Source organism: Lottia gigantea (assembly GCF_000327385.1).
Source record: "Lottia gigantea unplaced genomic scaffold LOTGIsca_35, whole genome shotgun sequence".
Classification (NCBI taxonomy): Eukaryota; Metazoa; Mollusca; class Gastropoda; family Lottiidae; genus Lottia; species Lottia gigantea.
The window spans coordinates 665645-689814 of record NW_008709190.1 but is presented as its reverse complement, the minus strand read 5'-3'; the positions used below and the strand labels follow the sequence as shown (position 1 = coordinate 689814).

The window sequence follows — 24170 nt, the reverse complement described above, 5'->3', positions numbered from 1 at the left end:
TGTAATCAGACTTTTGGATTTGTTAAGCATATGTATAGGAGTTGCTATGGTCTGTTTTTTATACTGCCTGTGTTCGTGTACACATGTAATCACAGTTTTAAGGTATTCATCTCTCCTCATGATACCTTTATCTGAAGATGTAAATGGATAAACAGCTGTTTGTTGTCAGTACCCTGTTTACTCTTTTTATATCCATAAATTAAACCATATTTTATCTGATTACATGACTCATAGAATTTATAACATAACAATAACACCTACAGTAAAAGTGTTAACATAGATTTCAGGGTGTTAGTTTCTGAAACACTAACTACCAGTCTCTGATATTGTGTTGAGATTCTCTTATCATATCAATCAACACTTCCCTTTTAAATTACTTTGAAAAAATTAGGTGTGGAATTTTCATATCTTAAAGTAGAATGTCTTGTTTACATCTTATCATAGGAAACTTCAAGATAACTTCAATGAGTGTTTTTTAATTTTTGGTCTATATATTTCCATTTGCTGACTTTTTTGCAAATCCAATGACCTGTGAAGGAAACTGACATGTGCCTATCCTAATCACAATTCATGGGTTAAGATCTAAAAGCAGACAAAATCAATGTGATTGACATGAATTCTACAGCCATTCTGGATCATTAATAATGATAATATGAGACAAATCCAGTTGTCAGCAGAAACAATATGCTATTTCTGTTCAGCACATTGCAGCTTGATTTTTGATGACTGAATGACTTAGTTTTAGTGGAATTGCAGGAACCACAGGCGTCTGATTGAAAATTGGAATGGTGGAAATTGTTGCTATCAGTGTACTAGATAAACATAGATTTGTTTGAAAACCTCTTTAAAACTGTCAAGTGTTGCTTTTGTTTAAAATAAATTGCATCTTGGTCGTACTGGGCTTTTGGCAAGTTCTGGAGTCTCACGAACCTTGAATAGTTTAAAGATCATTTGTAAATGTTGAATGTCATTCAAAGAATTGCAGGACGCGTGTTGCTACTAAAATTTCATTGAAATATTTATGATATTTGTTTTATTTACAATAAAAAGGTTAATATGAGTACAATCTGGACGTAAACATTCATAATCTATTAAATGTTAAACCTACACCTGGTACAGATATTTCATCTCTAAAGTTTTACATACAAGACAAAAGAAATTGAAAAACAAGATTTAGAATGGGGGAAGGAGGACAGCTGGTAAGAATCAGCTCAATATTACAAAATAAATACAAGATATGTTAGAACATAACACATCTCTTCTGATTCTAATACAACTACAAATCTTATCTTCTTTGATATCTTGTTGTAAGGGGGGCTGACATGGAAAAAGCGTCTATTTTTTTGGATGGGACAATAATGCGAGCCCTGTGTGCTACAGGCCTTTCACTTTAAAGATCCCTCGACAGTTAGAAGAGCAGGCTAATGCCATTGTCGTGCAAAATTAAACTCATTTCACCCTGCATGGCGTTGCCCGTCTTCATTAGCTCATATGGTGCAGAAAAGTAAGATGAAAAACTCCATTCATTTCATTTCATTTCATTTTGATATCTTGGAAATTTTACTTCATCATGGGTTCTCAATGCTACCAGGAAAAGTCTCATTTCAGGCATCACCAAGTTATTACTACTATTTGTTGGCACCACAAACTGATTGTGAGAAGTTAAGAAACCATTCTGATCCGAACTCGTAGTGCATTAAAATAAGTTTTAAAAACTTTTGTTATGATGTTTACTATGAAAATTGTTCATCATGTATTCAAAAAAATGCTCACCTGATGCCTTTGTCCTGGCAAAATTTCCCATCATTGTCTGTAATTGTTAGCCCAATTGGGAACAGAAAGTCTAACTCAAATGAAGTTTCTTTTAATTCTTCAAATTTTGATCAGTATGTAGATAATCTGAGAATCAGTTTAGAAGAATTATTAGAGGATATTAAACATCCTTCTAACATCTGGTAATCATTATATTGTGAACTTCTCCAACTTTCATCAAAATATTCCATCAATTCTTTTGTCTTTATTTCCTAAGGTGTGGTTTATTGTTTGAGTTTGGATGAAGGTTCACTTCTGTTGAGAAGATTCAGGTCCAATTTATACTTTGATTGAAAAGAAGCCAGCCTTGCTACTTATGAAAGATATTACTAATAGCAATAAGTGTTTCAAGTCCATAATAGATAGGACCCATGGTTTATCAACTGATTAAAATGATGTGCATTACACACACTGAGTTTGTCAGCTGTAATTTGAAATAAATAAACTAGTATAGTAGATCAATAGAAAAGATGTATTAGATATAATTGATACCAGTCTACAGGAAGAGAATATATAAACACTTTCTATATCTTTTACTTCCAATATATTAACTTCTTAGATAAAACTGGCTGTTTTGTAGTTTTAAGAATTAAGTCATTAAATACTGATCATGGCATCAGCCAATTTAACTTAAGAAAATTTAAAATTACGTAGTAGGATACAGTCCAACTTCACTGTGTCAAGATATTATGCAGTGTCTAATAACTTTACTCCAATAGTCACCTGTCTTGGATCACGGAATGAAGCAATTTGATTGGATTGTACACAAAAGAATACAGCCAATCAGAGATATTGATAATGTAAACATTATGGCTAATGGTTTACAGACTCTAGGTAGAGGGCTCTAGTTGGCTGTATTTGGTAGCTAACAATCTCATCAAAGTCACCTGTCTTGGATCACGGAATGGAGCAATTTGATTGGATTGTACACAAAAGAATACAGCCAATCAGAGATATTGATAATGTAAACATTATGGCTAATGGTTTACAGACTCTAGGTAGAGGGCTCTATTTGGCTGTATTTGGTAGCACACAATCTCATCAAAGTCACCTGTCTTGGATCACGGAATGGGGCAATTTGATTGGATTGTACACAAAAGAATACAGCACACAATCTCATCAAAGTGCTGCATTTACAAACTTCCATGATACAAGAAAGTTGACTATTGGAGTCAAGGTTTTAGATGTAATTGGTAATAGCTTAAGATTGTGGAGATGGATGCAGTCCAGTAAAACAAATCCAGTGATCTAAATATATACTATACCAGATGATTACGATCATGTTAAGCTATCTAAAACTTTCAGTTCTTGTATTGTTTTACTGCACAGAGAAAAACAGAAAGGTAGAAAAGAAAAATGACTATGGGAGATTATTTTAAGCTTACTGTTTATAAGATTACCTGTAGTAGAACAGAGAAAATGACATAATAAATTAACTATGAGCTGCCATGATATTTTAAGGGTATAAATTGCCCTAATAATCGTTACTACATCTGAATATTTAGAGAAATTTGTATTTAAGAGAAGAAGATCTGAAGATTTTTAAATGGTTTTGACTAGTCAAACTTTCTATCTCTGAAATTATCAGTAGTTCTGAGGCAGTTATTCATGATATCTAGATAACAGCAGACGCCAATTTTTGCCAAAACACAGTTCGTACCTAAATGATAACAAAACCTTCATTGAGTCTATAAACATTACAAGTTCCTCCTCTTACTAGTGATTACTGTTGGTGTATTTTGGTAGTTTTGGTACATGCAGTTGGTTTCTGATTGATTCAGGATTCAAATGGACAGAATTATTTCTGATTTACAAGAATATTTTGTTTAAGAAGGCAATTGGATATGGATTCAACAAAATATGTGCTTTCTCAAAGATTGTCTGTTTACCCTAGAATGCCAATTTTCAACATTAGTTTTGTTGGCTTAATGTGAATTTGACTCTAAAGACTTTCAGAATACATTCACAAAATTTTTCAAGAGAGACATTTTGGCAGAAACGTAGAATTGTCTAATTGTTTCAAAGGATATTTCTAAGTAAAAGTGATTGTTTTGTGAACTTTTGGCAGTTTCACTCAGGATAATTTGGAAAAACTTTGATAAATTTGTTTTTGTCAGCACAATGTGGTAATGTTGTAATTCATTGAAATTTCAGTTGAAATCACGTTTTTGACTAAATTTTGACCCAACATTTTGATTGTTTTATGACGAAAGTTAGAACTGAGCTGATAAAAAGGATTGAAATTTGATAATACCAGATACATAGGTGGACTACAGCCATCCCATGTTTCAATAGAATGTTTATACCTTCAATGTTGGAGATTGATCAAAAACACTAGCAGTAATAAATGGCACCTGGTTGCCGGGGTAACCTTGTAAAAGGATTTTGATTTCTTATTTACATGCAGTGTATATGAGAAAGTCTAGTGGTTTTATAGGAATATTAACTGTGTTGAAAGTGTTATTTGCTATAAATCATGGAAAGTAGGAGAACCCATCATGGTCTTGACAGCTTGGGTGTTCTGAAAGTGTTAAAATCTAAACCTGTGAAATTATGTCAAACCACTAAACTGGTAAGCTATTTGATATTTTACCTTGTAGTTACAGGTGTAACCCCTTGTCAGACATTATCAAATGATTATTAGGTAATGAAACATAAGAATATCAATTAATAATAATTATACCAATGAGGAAATTATGAAGCTAAACACTTGATATGAAATTATGTCTGATACACATTGCTAAACCAGAAAAACATCCGTGCAAAACACTTAGACCACAGAAGACTAGGTCACTTAAAATTGTCTTCTCATATAATAAACATGGAATGGAAAATGATATTAAATTATATTGACATGCAGTGTGCAATGAGAGAATTTTTATCAGATTTTCAACTGTCAAAGCATCTTTGTAGTGCACAACCTGCTGCATATAGCTAAGTTATTGAATACTTTTCCATCACTGACCTGTCGAAAATAAGTTGAAAAATTCAAGGTTTGACCTTCACTACTCTTGGATTGAATCCACTAGGTTGGTGAGTTAGGGTCTTACTCACAGAGGGGCCCTACAATTTACAATGAGGAAGGGAGAAATCACTATTAAGAGTGACTGGCACTGGCTGAGATCACAAAGAGATCTGCATCAGTATACAGATATTCTACATAGGTAGAAAAAGTCTCTTTAGTTTGTAATGATTCCCTTAAATTTGCCATAATCTGTAATTATACAGTTGATAAATATTTTTCTATAATTGTCAACTTCCAATTTGCACTTTCAAAACACATATATACTCTATTTACTTATATAAATGGCTGCACATCTTTAAAATGATACTACCTCTTAGAATGGACATAAAATATTCATCAGTTGGACTTACCAGGTGCCTTGACTAAAGAATAGTATCTCTATATAAAACAATATTACACCAGGTAAGTTCACTGATGTTCAAAGACTCATTCTTACCAAGTTTTAAAAATTCAATTTTGTAATCATCCTTAAAAAACTGCATTTTTAATCTCTGGTGTTTTCACAACTTTATCACATGCCAGTAGAAATAGTGGGAATATCCTTTACAGCTTGGTTAATTGAATTTATTTATAAGATAATTGATGAAATAAACATTGAAGTTATCAGGAAACGAGAAATTCTACATGCTTTACTGATAAGCAATATAGTTTATAAGGTGAAAGTTGATGCCAAACTGAAAATGATAAATAAGATTCAGATGGTTAACCTACAGACTTCTGGTGCATTACTAAGATAAGGCATTATATATGCGTTTCAACTGTTTATATTATATTCATGTTTTAGTCTTACTGTGATTTATAGATACAATGATCTGAGATACTGTTATTTCTCACAATTTGTAGTTGAAAAACTTGCTGCACATATATTTGTAATGAAAATTCAACTTAAAATACTTTATCAGAACTGTGCGTTTCAACTGTTTATATTATATTCATGTTTTAGTCTTACTGTGATTTATAGATACAATGATCTGAGTTACTTATTGTTATTTTTTGGCAATTTGTTGTGGAACTGTTTAAATCCTCCTCCTATATTTCTAATGAAAATTCAACTTCAGAATCATAGCTCTATCTCTCGCAATTTGTAGATTAAAAATTGAAACTTTTCTAATGAAAAGGTAATATATTATAGTTCTATGGTCAGATAAATTTGTGCTATTGGTTTTATTTTAGATATGATTAGATTTTGAACAATGTCAAATAGACATCGTCATTTTTGTTAAGAACCTTGGTTTAAAGAGGACAGAACAAGACAGTAAATCATGCATTGGTATGAAATTTAGGGTTTGAAATTTTAATTTTTTGACTAATGAAAAAATATCAAAGGAAAGATTTTATGCCAATGAGCAAAATATGCAAAATATTAACAGTAATATCCCTTTAAAACCAAGGTGAAGAAAAATAATGATAGTATCTTAATGTGGTATTTTAGATTGGAAGGAAATTTCATTGTATAATTGAAATAAGATGGTGAAATATTATGAAATTTATAGCATTACATATTGAAGAGAATTACTACAAGACTTGTCAAAGAAAGGAAGCATGTGTCTGCTACAATGGAATGAATTGTAATTGTTTCTCCTTGTCACATGATGAATGAAACATGTTGAACTCAAGATGTTCATGTTGCGGAACAAGAATCTTGTCTATTAGCTGGTCATTTACCAAAGCTTTTGGCATTGGATTTTATTTGATTATTCAAGGTCACAAGACTGTCACACTTCAATTGAGATAAGAACCCATGATCACCATTTGTACAACGTTTCATGCAAAAGAAATCATGTTTCTTATCGACTGAGTTTTTCTTATCAAGTATATAGTAACTGAACTGAACAGCTTCAATCATCTTGTAAATGTCAAGCTATCACGAATTTTGTCTTATACCTTGACTGCAATAGACACATTTTTGTATCGTGGAATGCAGCCGTTTGATTGTATTGTGGGCTAGCGAATACAACCAATCATGGCCTTTGACAATCCAACTAAATTGCTGCATTTACAAACTTACGTGATACAAGGAAGGTGGCTATTGCAGTCAAGGTTTAGGACAAAGTTCAAAATAACCTGATATTGAAGATGGTTTTAATTGACCCAGATGCTCTTTATCAGACATGTAGCTTCATCATGGGTTTTTGCAGAAACAGATAGAACCATGAAGATTTCATTTCAATTTAAACAGAACTGATAACAACACTGTGATGAAGTCATAATAAAGGTAAACAAGTTAGACTAGGTGAAACTTGTTTAGTCAAATCAGTGCCACTTACTAGTTGATATTTTACTGTATAGATCTAATATCTACCCACACCTGGCTGTGTATATAAATATGTATTTCACTTTTCACATTTAGATATTTATATCCACACAGTTTTATCTGATAAACTTCAGAAGAAATGTTCCTATCTTGAATATTAATTTAATATGCCTTCTGATATACTTGTACAGATGTCTTGAGGAATACAAATTTCTAGAAAATGATTGAATCTTATAAGTTCAATCGCGATGCAAAGCTTCTTAATTAACATCAATAGTATGAGCACCCTTACAATATTGTTTCAAAGAGAAAGTTTGTGTTGGAAGGTTAGATCTTGGCATAAGTCTAGAATGCTACCAACTTAAAGCTAGATAGACTGGAAAAATTATTCAAGGTCACATGATTTCTTCAATCACTACGATTTGTAACCATACATAACCAAACTCATGACACAAGTAAATTCGAATCACCTTCATTGGTCTCAAATAAAGAGAAAGAAAGTCAATAATCATTAAGGACTATGATCAAAGATATACGAACATAAAAATAGAATGTCAAATATGATATTGAAAATTTCACTTTATCCTTGTTTTATAACTCCAGTAATCCTTGAATTTTTTCTTGATATTTGTTCAACAGGTTTTTATGAAAAGGAATCTTAAAGCTTATTTTGTTAGTAGTATCTACAAGATGTGTAATCATTCAGATATCAAACTGGAGATTGTTGTCTTAAGATCAGTTTACCTGAATACAAAAACAGTTAGCAGACTTCTTGTCTATATCTACCTGCAGTTTTACACTGACAGTTTAGAAAATAGTTCAAATATGATACAGCTATGGATGTGTCTGAATTGATATTTATATTAAAGCAAAAGCATTCAATGAGTTAAACTTTTGTTCTCTAACCTTGAAGTATGGCAAGAAAAGTACCTTCAGCTTTTTAAACCCAGTTGTCTGTGTCAGATATTGAGATTGGAGGCGCTGACATGGTGAGGCCAGTGTGCAATTTAAGATTTTATTTTAACAAGAGTAAGCTATTGCCACCGTTTTGGCAGAATTCCCAACATGTCTTCATTAAACTCAATCAATGGCAGAAAAGTATTTTCATAAAAAGATATATCAAAACAGAAATATAAACTACTATTCTTTTGTTTAACTTTTTAGTAAAAGCTCTGTTAATAATTTTTCCCAACAAATAAGCTGAAGTTTTTGATGTTATTTTCATTCTTTAAGTTTATATAGGGTTTTATATATATGATATGAACTATAGATCATTATAAAGTCCACATAGAAAAAATAGAAGAAAGAAAAGAATCTCTTAATTGCCAGAGAAACTACATGATATTTATAAAGATTTAAACTTGAGTTAAGTGTTCAGCCTGGAGGTACAAAGGATGTTTTCTGTCTATTAACAACTTACAAAATTATCAGTAAACCATTTCGAACAAACAAGGGAGATAATAAAATACCTCTACTCATCTTCTTAATTGACTTCCTGCTCTTTTTTTCTAGCCTTCAGCTCAAAAGCGATGTAATTATTTCACCTTTAAGAGGTGTTATGTAAATTTATCTTCGACACATCTGTATCCTTTGGTTTCTTAATGGCAGGAAAAATGGCAGAATCTTTGTTTGGCCTTTCAGATTGATTAGAATTCAACCAAGTTAATCAACCTTAGGCTATTCTGAATTTTTGTCTGAAACTTTAAGAGCATTATGTTTGGTCTGTAACAATAAATGCAATATGTCTTTCTGTGTCATGCATACATTTAGCAAAACTGAGATATATGAAATTTGTTGCTTAGTTTTAACATTTGATGAATGTCCATTTTCTTAGCTGTTATACATTTTATTGAAAGGTGATACTGATGAATATTTGAGGAACACTTATTTAATCATAAGAATTAAAAGAAAATAAGATGTTCTTTTATCTTTTTGAATCGGCTGAATCGGTAAATTCCTTGTTTATGGGAAAATGCCAAAACTAGTGTGTATTAGTATTAGCCTACATTTGAAAATAAGGGATTAACCTTTATGTTTGTCATGAATATTATTTTATATACTCAAGAGATAATCTGATATGTCCAGTTTATCTTGTTCATCTAGTTCCTAAGCTTAATCTACGACAAAACTAGGTCCACAAGGGGGCACTAAGTTCATTGTCCTTTTACTCCAAACCACCAAAAACGATACAAGATGAATATGCTACCCTTTGAATAGCTCGATCTGCAACATGATTAAGTATGATAATCATCAAAAGACGGGCTGCAGGGATTCAGCTAATTGATGAAACATGATTCTTTACTTCTTATTGATGCATTGTGTTGGATAAAAATCATCATGATTATCTATTAGCTCCATTTTATAACACAGAAATTGTGTTATGCGTTGACTTTATGAGTAGAATTTTCTCATTAGAATTTGAAAAAAAATCATTTCTGACTTCAAAAATTGTAAATTTTCTTTCACAATTCTTTACTTCTAAATTTTCTCATGTGCTAAAAAGTGACTAAATTGTTATAATTTCAAAAATTTCTACTATTCCTCTCTTTCATTATCTATTGAATGATTTGTGATTATTATATCAATAAATCCTATCATTGGATGAGTATCATTTAGTGTATCAAATCGCAACTTTCAGAATTGTTGCAGTCCTGTTCAAAAGATTTCTTGAAATATTGCAAGTGAGTAGCGTGTTGGTGCCGCTTAACCAATTTCAACCAATGATCAATACCTCTGTAAATATTTTTGAAACTTGGCTATTGCTAAAATATTTATAATTCAGATATATCGATTTTTTCATGTCCAAAGTCATAATCAAAATTTACATTGATTAGTTCAATCATAGCAATATTGATAGTATAACATTTCTTAATCTTCCACAGTAAACAACTTATAATATACATCAATTATATTATATTATATAAGATGATTAAATATACAGGTTAAATACCACATAAATAATTAATATCAGATATTTTCTAGATCATATTATAATATACTTCTATACAGGTAATTTGATTTATTGTGTTCAAAGGTTAGAATTTGATTTGATTGATAATTAGGATTAATGTGTCTAAGGTTTTGATGGTGACATTGTTTTAATAAAGGGTTATTTATGATATTTGAAAGTTTAATTGTTGTAGATAATAATGATATTCAAATCTTCAGATTGTGTGGTTTCATCTGAGTAGAAACAAAAGTTGTTTATTGAATATAATTGTAGAGGATGAGGACTATTCTTAGGAGATTTTTAGGGAAGTTTTCGAGTTTTCAAGAGGAATAACTTTGGAATAAGTCTTGACTTTATGTGAAATAATGAACATCAAATATGTGATAATTGAACATATGTATGTACCCTACATGAAGTTATAACTAAAGATAATACATGTACATGTAATGTTCATGAAGTGATAACTAAAGATAATACATGTACAATGTTCATGAAGTGATAACTAAATATAATACATGTACATAAAAATAATGCATGTACTTATAAGTGTACATGATGTGATAATTAAAGATAATTCATGTACATATAAGTGTTCAAGGATTGATAACAAAAGATAATTCATGTACATATAAGTGTTCAAGAAGTGATAACAAAAGATAATTCATGTACATATAAGTGTTCAAGAAGTGATAACAAAAGATAATACATGTACATATAAGTGTTCAAGGATTGATAACAAAAGATTATACATGTACATATAAGTGTTCAAGAAGTGATAACAAAAGATAATACATGTACATATAAGTGTTCAAGAAGTGATAACAAAAGATAATACATGTACATATAAGTGTTCAAGAAGTGATAACAAAAGATAATACATGTACATATAAGTGTTCAAGAAGTGATAACAAAAGATAATACATGTACATATAAGTGTTCAAGAAGTGATAACAAAAGATAATACATGTACATATAAGTGTTCAAGAAGTGATAACAAAAGATAATACATGTACATATAAGTGTACTTAAAATGTTAAATAAAGGTAATGCATGTAAGTGTACTCAAAGATATAACTAATGATAATATATGTACATGTAAGTGTATACAAAGTGATACATAAAGATAATTCTTGTAATTTTAAGTGTACATGAAGATTATGTTTCTCTATCCAAGACAAGAACAAAGTGGAATAAATAGTTAAAAAATTTAGAAAATAGCAGGATGTCTTTTGTAGTTTTTAATTGCCAGGAATCATGGAATAAAAAAATGAAAGGTGTGGTGATTGATGATTTAATGTTATACAAGTTTTTCTCTCAACAGATGTTTAACATGTAATCTGTATACATGTATGATTCTGTCTTACATCAATTTTAGACAAGGAAATAGAATAGTTTACATCTAGGATTACATCAATTTCTATTTAAATTGTAACTGAGGTATATGTTTACTTGTCAAATCTTTAGACCGTACAGATTTTTCAGATTTGAATTATTACAAGTTTGTTAGATTTATGCTAGGTGACTTAAATTGATACACATTACATGAACCCATTGTTTAATTATTATCCTTTAAAGTAATACTACCTCTTAGAATGGACATAAAATTGAAAGTCTTAAAGGTGGTCAACAAGTGTATATATTCATCAGTTAGACTTATTAGGTGCCATGACTAAAGAATAGAATCTCTATATAAGGCAATATATCTATTAAACTAAATAATTATTGAAACACACTTCTAAGCATGTTTCAAAATTACTTAGTTTAATGAATGTATTACTTAGTTTAATGAACTTTTACTTAGTTTAATGAATGTATTACTTAGTTTAATGAATTTATTGGATTATAGAGGGATTGTGTTGTATAGTTATGACACCAAGTAAATCCATTGATGAACAAAGAATCCTTTTGGTCAATTTTCAAATTTTCATTTTTTCATCTTAAGAGGAAGTAAACCTTAAATAACTGAAGAGCTCAATATTTGGTAGAAGTGGCTTACAGTCTTCAGAGTGGCAATCAGACAGTTCCAAGTAAGGTAGCAATACTTCCTGACAATATTCTCTACAAGAAGAAAATTCATAAGTTCATGAGAGGTTTATTTGGTAGATTGACTTTCAGTGTAGATGTTGGTAATGCACTCTTTTTCTGTTCCCTGACAGAGTCTGCTTAAATCCAATTAGAGATTAATGGTGTGCTTTTTATTGCTAACATTTGAAACTGGGTAAATAAACATTTTGTATAGAGAGATGGTAATTTGATAGGAAAGAAATTTGTCAGCTTATTTGTTTTTCTGTTCAATCACCTTCTTTAAAATGAAGCTCATTTCAAAAGTTGTGATGACTTTTCTTCTGATCTGTCTCTCTGATTTACTAAGATAAAATTGATATCCTATTTTAAGGTTATAAAGGGCATTTGGAAAGTTCATAGATAACTAGAGGACAAATAAAATAAAAATATTTAGAGGGTTGAGTTGAAAATTAGATTTGAAAGTGAATACTATAATAATTGTATATCATTTATACATGAATATTGAGAAACAGAAAATCAACATTCAGAATTAGGATTATTGGAAATGAGTAGACTATAAACTTATTAAACAGAAGAATTGAACAGAAATTCAAGATTCTATCAGGATTAGAATTGGAAGAATTAGACATGGGTAGACTATAAACTTATTGAACAGGAGATATGAACAGAAATTCTGTCAGTATTAGAAATAGGAATATTAGGCATGGGTAGACTGTAAGTAAACTTATTGAACAGGAGAATTGAACAGAAAATCAAGATTCTGTCAGGATTAGAAATACGGGATGTGGGTAAGAATCTTAAGTAAACTTATTGAACAGGAGAATTAAAGAAATTCAAGATTCTGTCAGGATTATAATTGAAAGTATTAGACATGGATAGACTATAAACTTATTGAACAGGAGAGTTGAACAGAAATCTGTCAGTATTAGAAATACTAGATACTATAAGTAAACTTATTTAACAGGAGAATTAAAGTTTTAGGGAAGATAAATTAAACTAATCAATGATTGATATATGGAGGAAGTTTTGAACTATTTGATATATTATAGTCTAGATGAGCTGCTAGTAATTAGTATTGCCAGTCTAACTGACCTATCTAATCCTAACCTTCACCTACACCATCTGTTATCACAGGTCAAATATACCAGACATTCAATTTACTGGCACAGATTCTCTTATATTCAATTATTATTTATCAGTTTACCTTTTATTTTCTTAGACAAAACAACTTGTTGCAGTATTTATAAACAAATTATCAGAATATGATTACATGACATGTCTAAATGATTTGGTTCTGTCACAGTTGGTTTGTGCTACTCTCAGTTATACAACCATTGGTTTGTGCTACTCTCAGTTATACAACCATTGGTTTGTGCTACTCTCAGTTATACAACCATTGGTTTATGCTACTCACAGTTATACAAATTGTGCATTTGTGCCTGTACAAATGTAATATATAGTTTTAAGTGATGGATTGAATGTTTACATATTAATTGTAATTAATAAATTTATTGCCTTTCATATAGGTTTGATTAGTATACTAGTAGCTAAATGGTAAAAATAATGGTGGTTTGGTCAGCACTGATAAAATATTTCATTTGGTAAAAATAGAAAGTTGCCATCTTGACATTTGTGGAAGCTAATTCGTGTCTGCTACTGTGTGGTCAAATAATTTATTGGTAAATTCCTCGTCTTGGAATGGAACCAAATTCCAGGAATGAGATATTTGCTATTTGTTTAACTTCCATAATCATTAATGTGTATGTCTAAACTCCAGTCTGAAGAATTCCTGATTCTTTCACGAAATTGGAAATGGTTCCAAGTTTAAGTTGACCTGATAACTTATTTTGGGTGCATTGATAAGTTTACATCTGTGCATTTCTGGCACTCACTAAGTAATTGTACATCTGGTGTTACAATATTCCTGATAGCAGACGATTGTGGTTGGTTTGTCTAAGGCCTACTTTTATATACTGATATATGAGGGTGGATCTCGTAGCTTTAGTTTGTTGTCATTGACATCTGGAAAGGAAGTCAGAAAAACTCAGGAAGGAAGATATGAGAAGAAAAGCACAGATTGGATGAATTCTTCTTTTTTTACCCAGAATGCCACATTATGGCAGTAGCAGACGGACTAAATGAATGAGTAAATCTTATTGGTATCAACTTTCACTCATTTTAACTTTTATTTTTGGACAAAGATAAACAGGAAGGTTACACATGTTGAGGAGGAACCTGATTGAGGGATGTTTTATGATAAGAACTGGTCAGAAGTCTGAGATAATTTCGAGATTATTCATGTTAATTTTGACTGCCATGTTTGAATAACCTGATTCTGAGTATTTTCTTACTACACCTTCGAATTGATTGATTTAACAGGAGGATAATTATATTCTTTTAGGATCAGATTTTTGAAGGTGAAATTTAACCTGACAGGATTGTGATAGATATTTTGGAGTAGTTCATTAGCCTAGAATTGATTCATGATTAGTTTTTGAATTCTTCGCTGGAGGTGAATTTTAACAAGGACTTACACACGGTCTTCTTTAAATCACAATGGCAAAGAATACCATAACTCCACTATTTTCTCAAGTGCGTTCTCTGAGTCCACAGAGAACATTGCGAGTCCAAACGAGTCCACCCAGGGAATTTACAGTGGAGTCAAGTATTGGTAATAGATATTTTGAACCTGAAAGGAGACTATCATCAGTTCTTCATAAATGGAATCATACACCTAAACAGAAGACGAGATATATTGGACCACCATCAAGAGTTTTAGGGCCTGCACAGCCCTGTGATAAATGTGGGTGCTGTTTTTGTTGTCTGTGTAAAAGTAAAGATTCTGTTATGAAATTGTTGAATAAACAATATTGGAGTGCCCCTGAATTCTGTCTCAATGTCTCTATTGGATTCCAGAAAGGGGTAAGAATTTTTTGTTTTGGTAACATTTCACCTTTTTGCTAGGAATATGTTGTTTTCTTGTGACTTGTGATCCAGAAAGAAACTAAAATAGAATATTCAACATTCATTCTGAAAAAAGCGACTAAAATAATAAAAATTCAGGATTTTGCAGTCACACATACACACACAAGAAAATATGCAAAAATCATAAAATGGTAATCAAGAAACATCAGCATGTATATCATTCACATTGAAGTTCTTAAATGGTGCATGATAATTAACAGTAAATATTTTTATTGACTCATTTTACTTGTGCCAAGAATGATAAACATGCAATACAACAACTCAGAAATACAATTTCACTTTCTCACTAGCTCAGTGAGTAAACAAAGATTGTGATTGGTGATTGACGTAAATGTCAGATTTATTGAAATGCTAGTCAGATGGGCTGACAGTGACAGAGCCTCTGAAACTTTGGTCATATTAAAAAAATTGGGACCTGAAATTTTACACCTGGTAAAATGCCAGAATGTAGTAGCTACAGTAGTTGGTTTGAAACCAGTGATCAAATAGTTTATTTTTTTACTTGAGTTCTAATGAGAAGTTTCTTGACAGATGTAAGTAGGTCAGTAAAACTATTTGATATCTAATGGTTTTACCTGACATATCAACCAATTTAGACATTTGACTGATATTCCATACTAACACGAAGGCAACGATGTGCATTCTTCATAAATGTTCTATCAATCAAATGCATCTGAGATAGCTTCGTTGTAATTTTTTTGATTAGCTGTGTTCCAACTGAAAGTAGGGAGGAATTGAACTTGTTATTCAAGATTACTTGTGATTGAGAAGGTGTTGAAAAGTTCTGTTACTTCTAAGCTTGTTACAACCTAGCTTGACTACTCAGTATCTATTAGAACCATGGTTGGTTATTCACAGAAAGTTATTCTACTAAATTTAATGACATTTATAATCTTAAGTTACTGTATCCCTTTAATTGTTTGTTTTATATACAAGCATGAAATGTGGAGGATATATTGGCGTCACCTATATCCGTCGATACATCCACAAACAGTCTAAAAGGCAAAATTCTTGACGGTTTTAGATGAAGCTTGGTGAAATTGTTTATATCATCCAAGGATGAACCTTATGGAAATCAGAAAAATTTAAAACTTATGTATATGAGTTATTGCCCTTGTTCTGAAATTGCACACTGAACTTTTGCATGTAAACACTCTAGAAGGCGTGATTCTTTACAGATTTTGATGAACTTGGTAAAATTGTTTATTATCACCAAAGGATGAACCCTATTGAAAATGATGCTCATTGCATGTATAGCTTGTAAACACTCAAGAAAGCACAATTCTTGACTGATTTTGATGGAATCTTGATTGTTAAAAAGTTATATGACTATATGAATCATTTGTATGTAATCATCACCCTGTAACAGCTGAACAACATCTTCTAGTACCGCTAGTTATTTTAAACCAGGTGAGATGAGCTTTGTTTTCTTTGTTTTTCTCATCAAAGCTTTCACAAAAACCCATTAAAACAATACATCATATTACAATTTGTCTGCCAATCCCATTTCAATTTTTATAGGCTTCTGTTTTGTGTTCAGTTTCTGAAGAAGTAAAGCTTGTCAAAATTTTAAATCCATCTGAAGTTATTGTCAAAACCGATTCTAGGAAGGTCTCTTTATGTTATCTTAAAGTGATGCTACGTCTTAGAATGAACGTAAAATTTAAGTTCCCAAAATGGTCAATATGAGTATATATTCATCAGTAAGCTTACCTGGTGTCATAAAGTTACAACAGAATCCCCGTAAAATCTAGAAAATTGGAAAATTCATAAAACCAAGTAATTATTGAAAAACACGTAATCATGATATTAAGCGTTTTTCAATAGTTAATTGCATATTTATGGATAATTACTAAGTTTTTTGGATTTATCGGATTATATAAGGATCCTGTTATGTTATATCAACTGACTCTTATTCGCCAAGTTTAAAATTCTTCAATTTTATGTTAATTCTAAGATGTATTATCACTTTAAATTCTTGTTGATCAGACAAAAACAATTGGATCTTGTGATTGTGGTTTACATTTCAAGGAATTCATAATAAGTTGTCTAGGCTAGGTCTGTTTATCAAGAACGCTCATGACCCCTATTTGTGCTGTTCCGATTTCTTCCTCCATGTCTGTGATTCTTGTAATTCTATTCTAGAAATACATGACCAGATTCTAAGAAAGAAAAAAGTCTCTCATGAAAATATGAAGAAAGATATCCTATCTTGGATTCTTTAAAACCATGAAATTTTATGTCAAAGAAGTAATAAATTTTAGAGTCTGTATTCAAAGTCTAAACTTGCTTTGTGATTCATAAAAACTTGTGTAAGTATAACCCCTACAGAGTTAACACATGTTTTACCTTTGATAATTGAAAACAGACAACTTTGGCATTCTATTGTCCAACTGTTAACATCTTGAAACTGATCTGAATTCTTCTTTCTATCATAGATTACTCATCCTATATTGTATAAAACAAGTTCAGAAAAATCGGAATGATACAGAAATAATATAATCAGATTGGAATGGTATTAAATGTTCTATTTGGTACAAAATATAGCTTTTAAAGCAAGAAAGAGAAAGATTCTGTTACCTGAATATACACAGTTTAAGTAAAACTATTTGTAATCAGTGAATGTAGCCTTTTTCAATAGGTTTGGTTTTATTGTCTGATTGCCAGCATAACTCTTGAGAAATATTATCCCAAACAATTTACATGAATATATAATTCAATTAAAGCATGTTTTAAAATTTGGTTTAATAAGCCAGAGTTGGCTAATATTTACATCATTTTTTAATTAACAAGACTTAAAAAGAAAACATTGGGTTTGCAATCTCTTAGTTACTTCATATGTGAAAAAAAAATTCACACAAGTAAACATAAAAAGTTCTGGAGTTCACAACCCCTAGATGGTGTACCTGGTACCTTAGGTTAGGTTAACTTACACAAGATTTGATTTACTAGGAGAATATGGTAGAAGAATAATAATCACATATCTTCCAGATGTTACAGAACAATATATTATATCTTGAACAGTATAAAAACATTATAACAGAATAAAACTCTGGTACTAATTCATATGCCTGTATTTGCCGATCTTGTCTGATTGAATTAATAGCATACTGTTTTAAAAAGCCAGGCCCATTGTGACCAATTTGAACTTTTGGACTAGTTTTAGCCATTTCAACTAAAGTTATTCCTGGCAAATTGCGCTCTTTTGCACAAATGGATAGTATTATCCTATGACTGGCAAATATGAACTAAGTAACAACCCTGATATAAAAAAAAAACACCAAACAAGCAATTTTTCTCTCAAGGTCACAATTAATGTACCAAAAAGTGAGTTTCTTTTATTTAAAATGTAGTGTCCTATATCATTTGAGCTGATGGTATTATATCAAGGCACAAGTTATAAAGGTCACTAAAGAAATCTATACAATATTATACAATGGAGGGGAAGAAACAAAGTTTCTATACAAAATAAGTCCAGTGAAACCACATTCCAACGTCTTTTTATCATAATTAATTCAAAGATGCTCTAGTTTTTCTTCATTGAAAGCTTTGGGCCATATCATGAAAACTTGTATATTGGTGATAAATTATTTTTTACTTTAACAATATCCTATTGGTTGAGGTTACTGTGACAATAAAAAGTTTTATATTGATTAAACCAAGGGACAAAATATTGACTATTATATGAGTAAAATTTGACAGAATTCAGATTCAAGGTAGATAACTCATGTAGTACAGCTATTGAAAAACGTCTTAGGAAAATTTGATTAAACTATACAGTCTCCACAAATTCATTGGTATATCAAAATTTTCAAATTTTATTATAGTATTTATAATAGGCTTATTATAGACATTTGGATTGAAATTTCTGAGAGGGAAATGTATTTCTTCCTAATTAAGATTTAAATTAACTCAAAATTTTATATACTAACGCATTTGCTAAGACAGTAGAGCAATTTTAGAGCAATTTGAAGAATTTAAAGAGCCCCTCTCCCATTCTTCCTCTTATTCCATAGAAAGCCCAAAATTATAGTCTTGTTCACGGAATGTTATAATTTTCAAATCAATGATAAAATATTTTCACTGTTAAAAGAAGACTTAATGCATCAATTGTAGAACGATATAGAAATATTAAAACAGAACTTAAATCATGTTGTTACTCAGAGTTGAACACTATGTCTGAAGCTCGCATAGTGTGAAACTCTGAGTAACAACATGATTCAAGTTCTGTTTAAATATTTCTTAAAATCCTTAATGATAAATTATTATGTTTTCTTGTTTTGTTGTATAGAAGGTTTTATTTTTTCTGACATTGAACACACTAAGTAGGTTAAAGGTTATTTTGAGTTTGAAGAGAAGTCAAAGAAAGTTATAACAATAGATTTTTACACTAAAATCAATTTATATATAAAGACAGTTAAATATTCTATTCAACTTCTGGTTGTGTCGCAAGGCTGATTTCTTTGCCCTATTTCTTTTTATTTGCTGATTCAACACATTATATTCATACAACTTGTTTAAGAGACAGAAGCGGCGTTTTGTGGGGTTGATTTTAGTCTTGAATAAATGTAAATAGTCTTCAGAAGTACTAGAAATGTACGAAAATCACATAATTCCTTTGAAAATTCTTCAAACTAGGAATTTTACTTACTATTTCTATATATCACAGATTGTCTTAAAATGACGAGTTGTAATTTTAACATTCAGAGGCAGATAATTCTGGAAACATATTGATTTGAAGGCTCTAATTTTGACAGTGAACTATGAACACTATTACTGATTGGTTTAGCTAAAGAATTCCCGTTTATGAGACTAAAGTATTATCGGACGAAAGAATGGCACACCTGTCCCTTTGGGAATTGAATTGTTAATCCCTCTATTAAAAATTGTATCATCTGTATTAGCTTATAATTATAGGACTACATCCCTTTAAGCTAAAATCTATGATTTTTTTGATGAAAAGGCAATTATCAGAATTTTTATCTGTTTTCATGACATATTACTTACTAATCTAAGCCCAATCATTTGATATACTAATAAAGCCTCAGGACGAACCAGTTATACTTTTTACTACAATTTCCTCAGGGGCAAACCCTTTATCATGCTTTACATGAGAAGTATTTTGGACACTAAAGGAACAGATTTGCCATTGGTATTACCAATTCTTTCTCAGTCACAGGAGAATTTTTTAGTTCGCTAATCAGTAATAGAGTATTAAAAATGAGAAAGTTAAAATGACGACTTGTCTTTTCTTGAGCCTGTGCTATATATAGGAAAGAAATAGAAACAGAAATTAGTAGATTGAGGTATATTTGAAGGAATTTTGCAATTTTTGTGTAGTTCTTGTATCTGAAGACTATCATGAATTCAATTTCAAAATAGACCCCTCTAAAATGGCGAACCATGGCTATAAAAGATTTTCATTTTGTTTTCTTTTTAGCAATGTTCAATGTTCAACAAATAATTCTTAAAAACTGAATAGATATCTTGCAGATCATTTATCAATTTCAATTGTGGTCTTGAAAAGAACAAGACTTGTATATAAGCCAAGTCAACTATCCACTTACTTAATACAGTTAAAATACAGTTAGTACATGGTGTGATTAGTAGTTTAATACATATCACCTCAAACTTATCACAGGTTAACAGTCAATACAGGAGCTCTTTATAATGCTTGGATATTTCCCATATCTTTAAAGAGTCTTTCAATAGATTTAAATCATTGATTTAGACAAGTTTCCCATGTCCATGAATTGTTGATTTGTATGCTTCAATGATAATAGTCCTTCACACTCTCTTTAACTGGGTATATATTACTTTTCTTTTTTTCTGGTTTGTATGATTTTCCATTTGCCGCATCCTTTATTTAACTATGATTGCTCTTATTGCCAATATGACATATGAGATGAACCAAGGTGTTACAGGCCAACTAATTGAATATGAAAAATACCGNAATTGTTTATTCCCAAATATTCATATTATAAATAATTTGCTGGACGATAGAAGTTTACATAGAATTAAGTCAACGTAAAAAGCAAGAGTTTTAACATTTAGTTTGTGTTTGTAGTACTGTCATTCATATTGTTACATTTTACACCATGTAAATATCATACAATGTATAGTGAATATTCACAATCTTTCACCTATAGTATTCTTCTGAAATTCTGACAACATTGACATTTTTAACTGCATTTAATTTTGTTCAAGTCAGACATAGCTTTTAAGTACCAAATTTTTGTGGAATACGATTTCTGTCTTAATGTGACAGAACTGCTATGAAATTTGGACATTCTGTGTGTGGTAGAAGAACTAATTTCTCATAAATTTACCTTAACAGTTTCTGTGAAAGTTTGGAAAGAAATGATTAATGAGAAAAAAGACCCTATAATGAAAGTTAAAGTACTGTATTGATATAATGACTTCAAAGATTGAAAAGCAGTGTTGATAAATATTTATGTTGTAAGGACACAGACAGTTCAGTGATAATTGGATTATATTTATAGACTTGATCTTCACAATAATTTGTTACTAGGATAGAAATACATAGCTATCTTCTATCAGTTAATTTATGTGAAAAATGGATAATTTATGGTGATAAAATGCATTCATTCCTGAAATGCTCTGTTTTTAGAGAGAGTTTCTCTATCTTATAACATATCATGGATATCATTTATCAAGATTTTACCTTTCTTTGAAAAAGAGTGGATTTAAAACTTGTATTTTATCTTGACTGATTTCAATTTCATTCTGGTTTGATTTTGCTTTGATTCTGGTTTTTTTTTTTTTTCATTTCATCTTGGTTTGTTTTTGATTTTGTTTTATTTGTTTTCTCCAGGATTTATAGTGTTATTGATGTCATTTGTGTAAGTGTGGCTGGGCAAATTAAACTTACTTTCCCTGTGAATTGACTAATAGACTGTATTCACACGTTATATACACGCGATATTGAATCCAGAGCAAGGCTCATAACGCAAACAAACAAAGGTTAACATGGTGTCATTGCTGTAAAACCACCACCTTGATGTCTTTAAAGTCTCCTTCAATTCCACTTAACTCAAAACTTATAATATTTAATCTTTAAAATCAGAGTTGATTAAGCTATAAATTATTCTTTCAGATGAGGTTTACTGTCGCACATTTCTCAGAAAAGACAGTTTTAAGCCCATTTTCTCAGTGTCGTCACAGGCTGTTCATTCATAGTGTCGTCCCTTTATCATTGGATGACGTAATTTGCGTCATGAACTTCGCTTTCAGTGTCTCAAAAACGAGGCGTAAATAAGGTCTATTGCACCACAAAATATGTCACAGACTAATGACATATACTATGTGCTGAGTTTTGCATCTTCAATAATTTTAATAGCAAGGAAAGCATGTCCTATCTTGCTAGCTACACTTTCCACGAATTTTAACCAGGATTGTGCCTCGTGTCAGATTGTATTGTGTCTTTTATTTAACTCTTTACTAAGAAAATGACATTAATAATGAATAATTTCTACAGGATAGTCTCAAAGTATTCAAGCATGCCTTATAGGGTCATAATATATCTTAATTAGGTCAATACCAATATATAATAAGATATGATTTTTATTAACCTACATTGCCATGACCAAATTTTCTTACCTATCTATTAATTCGATCAAAATAACTAAATAGTTTTGTGTAAGATATTTTATGTTTCGTGTCCAAGGACTTGAATAGAAAAGAGTCTATTGTCATTCAAGAATTTTACTATTTTGTTCGAGTTGAGTGATCGTACGATGAGAGATTTTCGTACCTGTGCATGGATTTTTTGAAAGGTGGAAAGTATAACGTTTAAAAAAAAAACTTTTTAAGCATAGTTTTCACATCATGTGGTCAACATATTTTCAATGGGAAGTGAAAATGTCAACTGACGTTCTTTCTTTACATACATTTTGTATGTTTTTCAGTCTGTTTTTACAGTGTAGGTCAGCAGGGAGTCTTTAAACTGGTTGAAAACTTAGTGTTTATTTGTGAATTAGCTTGCGAGGGTGGAAATTTGTATGTTTTTAGCGACTAAATAAATCTGTGGTGGACTTGTTTGATTGTGGTAGTGATCTATTAGCAATTGGAATATTATTGTGTCCAATATTCAAGTATGTGAATTATGTGACCATTTGATAGTACTCATTTCATTAAGTGTTATCATTGTTAATGTAATGGATGACATCATGAGGTTATCTGTCCATGATGCAAGTTGATGGAATGTTTTATAAAGTATAGCTAGAGTTGTGTATGTCTTGAGACAGGTTCCCCATTTATTTGACCAATCATACCTTAGTCGCACAAATGGGAATTGTATGGCTATTAAGCTTACCAGTAATATTCTTAACAACTTACCATTGAAATTTGAGCCTTCAAATCTTAATGTGTCTAGAATTATCCATGCTTGGAAGTTTAAACAGGACTTGTATTTTCTTGAGACAAGACATATATAATAATAGAAAGTGAAATTCCTCGGAATTTTTGTACATTTCTATAACTTTTGAAGGCTATTTACATATGTTCAAGGTCCAAATCAAATGGTGAATCTGTCCCTTTAAAAATTTGATTTCCGAAGCTTTTTTTCATATCAAGTCTATTTATTCAAAATATGGTCTGATGACATTCAATTGGTCAGTTGAGTTAATTTCACAGTCTTGAACATGGAAAGGCCATTTAATTTGATTCATGTCCACCCATAAGATTTTAGACAGTGTTAATTTGTTCACACAGTATTTTTAATTTGTGAAGACCAAAAACTCCGTCAACATTATATAAGAATACTATCACATTAATCATTTTCTGACCTGTGTACAATGTATCTATCTGATTTGATAGCCCAATGATATTTGACTTGTCATTTCAAAGGTCATACTTGATTGATGTATTGGTTTACCTCCAAAAATTTGAATGCAACTTCATTGCATGTTTTGTTGTGTCTAGCGTTATATAATGTCAAAAGTTCAGTTTTGAATTTCATGGAGAAATATTTGATGAGAAATGAATACAAATAATATGAAATTGAATACAGGTCTTTAAATAAATTGTGATAAGGAGAAAGGTGTGTTAGCTTACATTTATTTGGAAAATGTGGTAGTTTTTGTAGATGCCTTGCAATT

General features: G+C 30.7%; 1 protein-coding gene across 1 annotated transcript; it reads left to right on the top strand.

Moving 5' to 3' along the window:
* Nucleotides 1-14622: 14622 nt before the first annotated feature.
* Nucleotides 14623-17217, top strand: LOTGIDRAFT_162643 (hypothetical protein; the record flags this gene model as incomplete). The annotated part of the gene is made up of 2 exons (XM_009058653.1): nt 14623-14988; nt 17197-17217. 2 exons carry the CDS (start codon nt 14623-14625, stop codon nt 17215-17217), a joined length of 387 nt encoding a protein of 128 aa, XP_009056901.1.
* Between the last annotated feature and the right edge of the window lie 6953 nt (nt 17218-24170).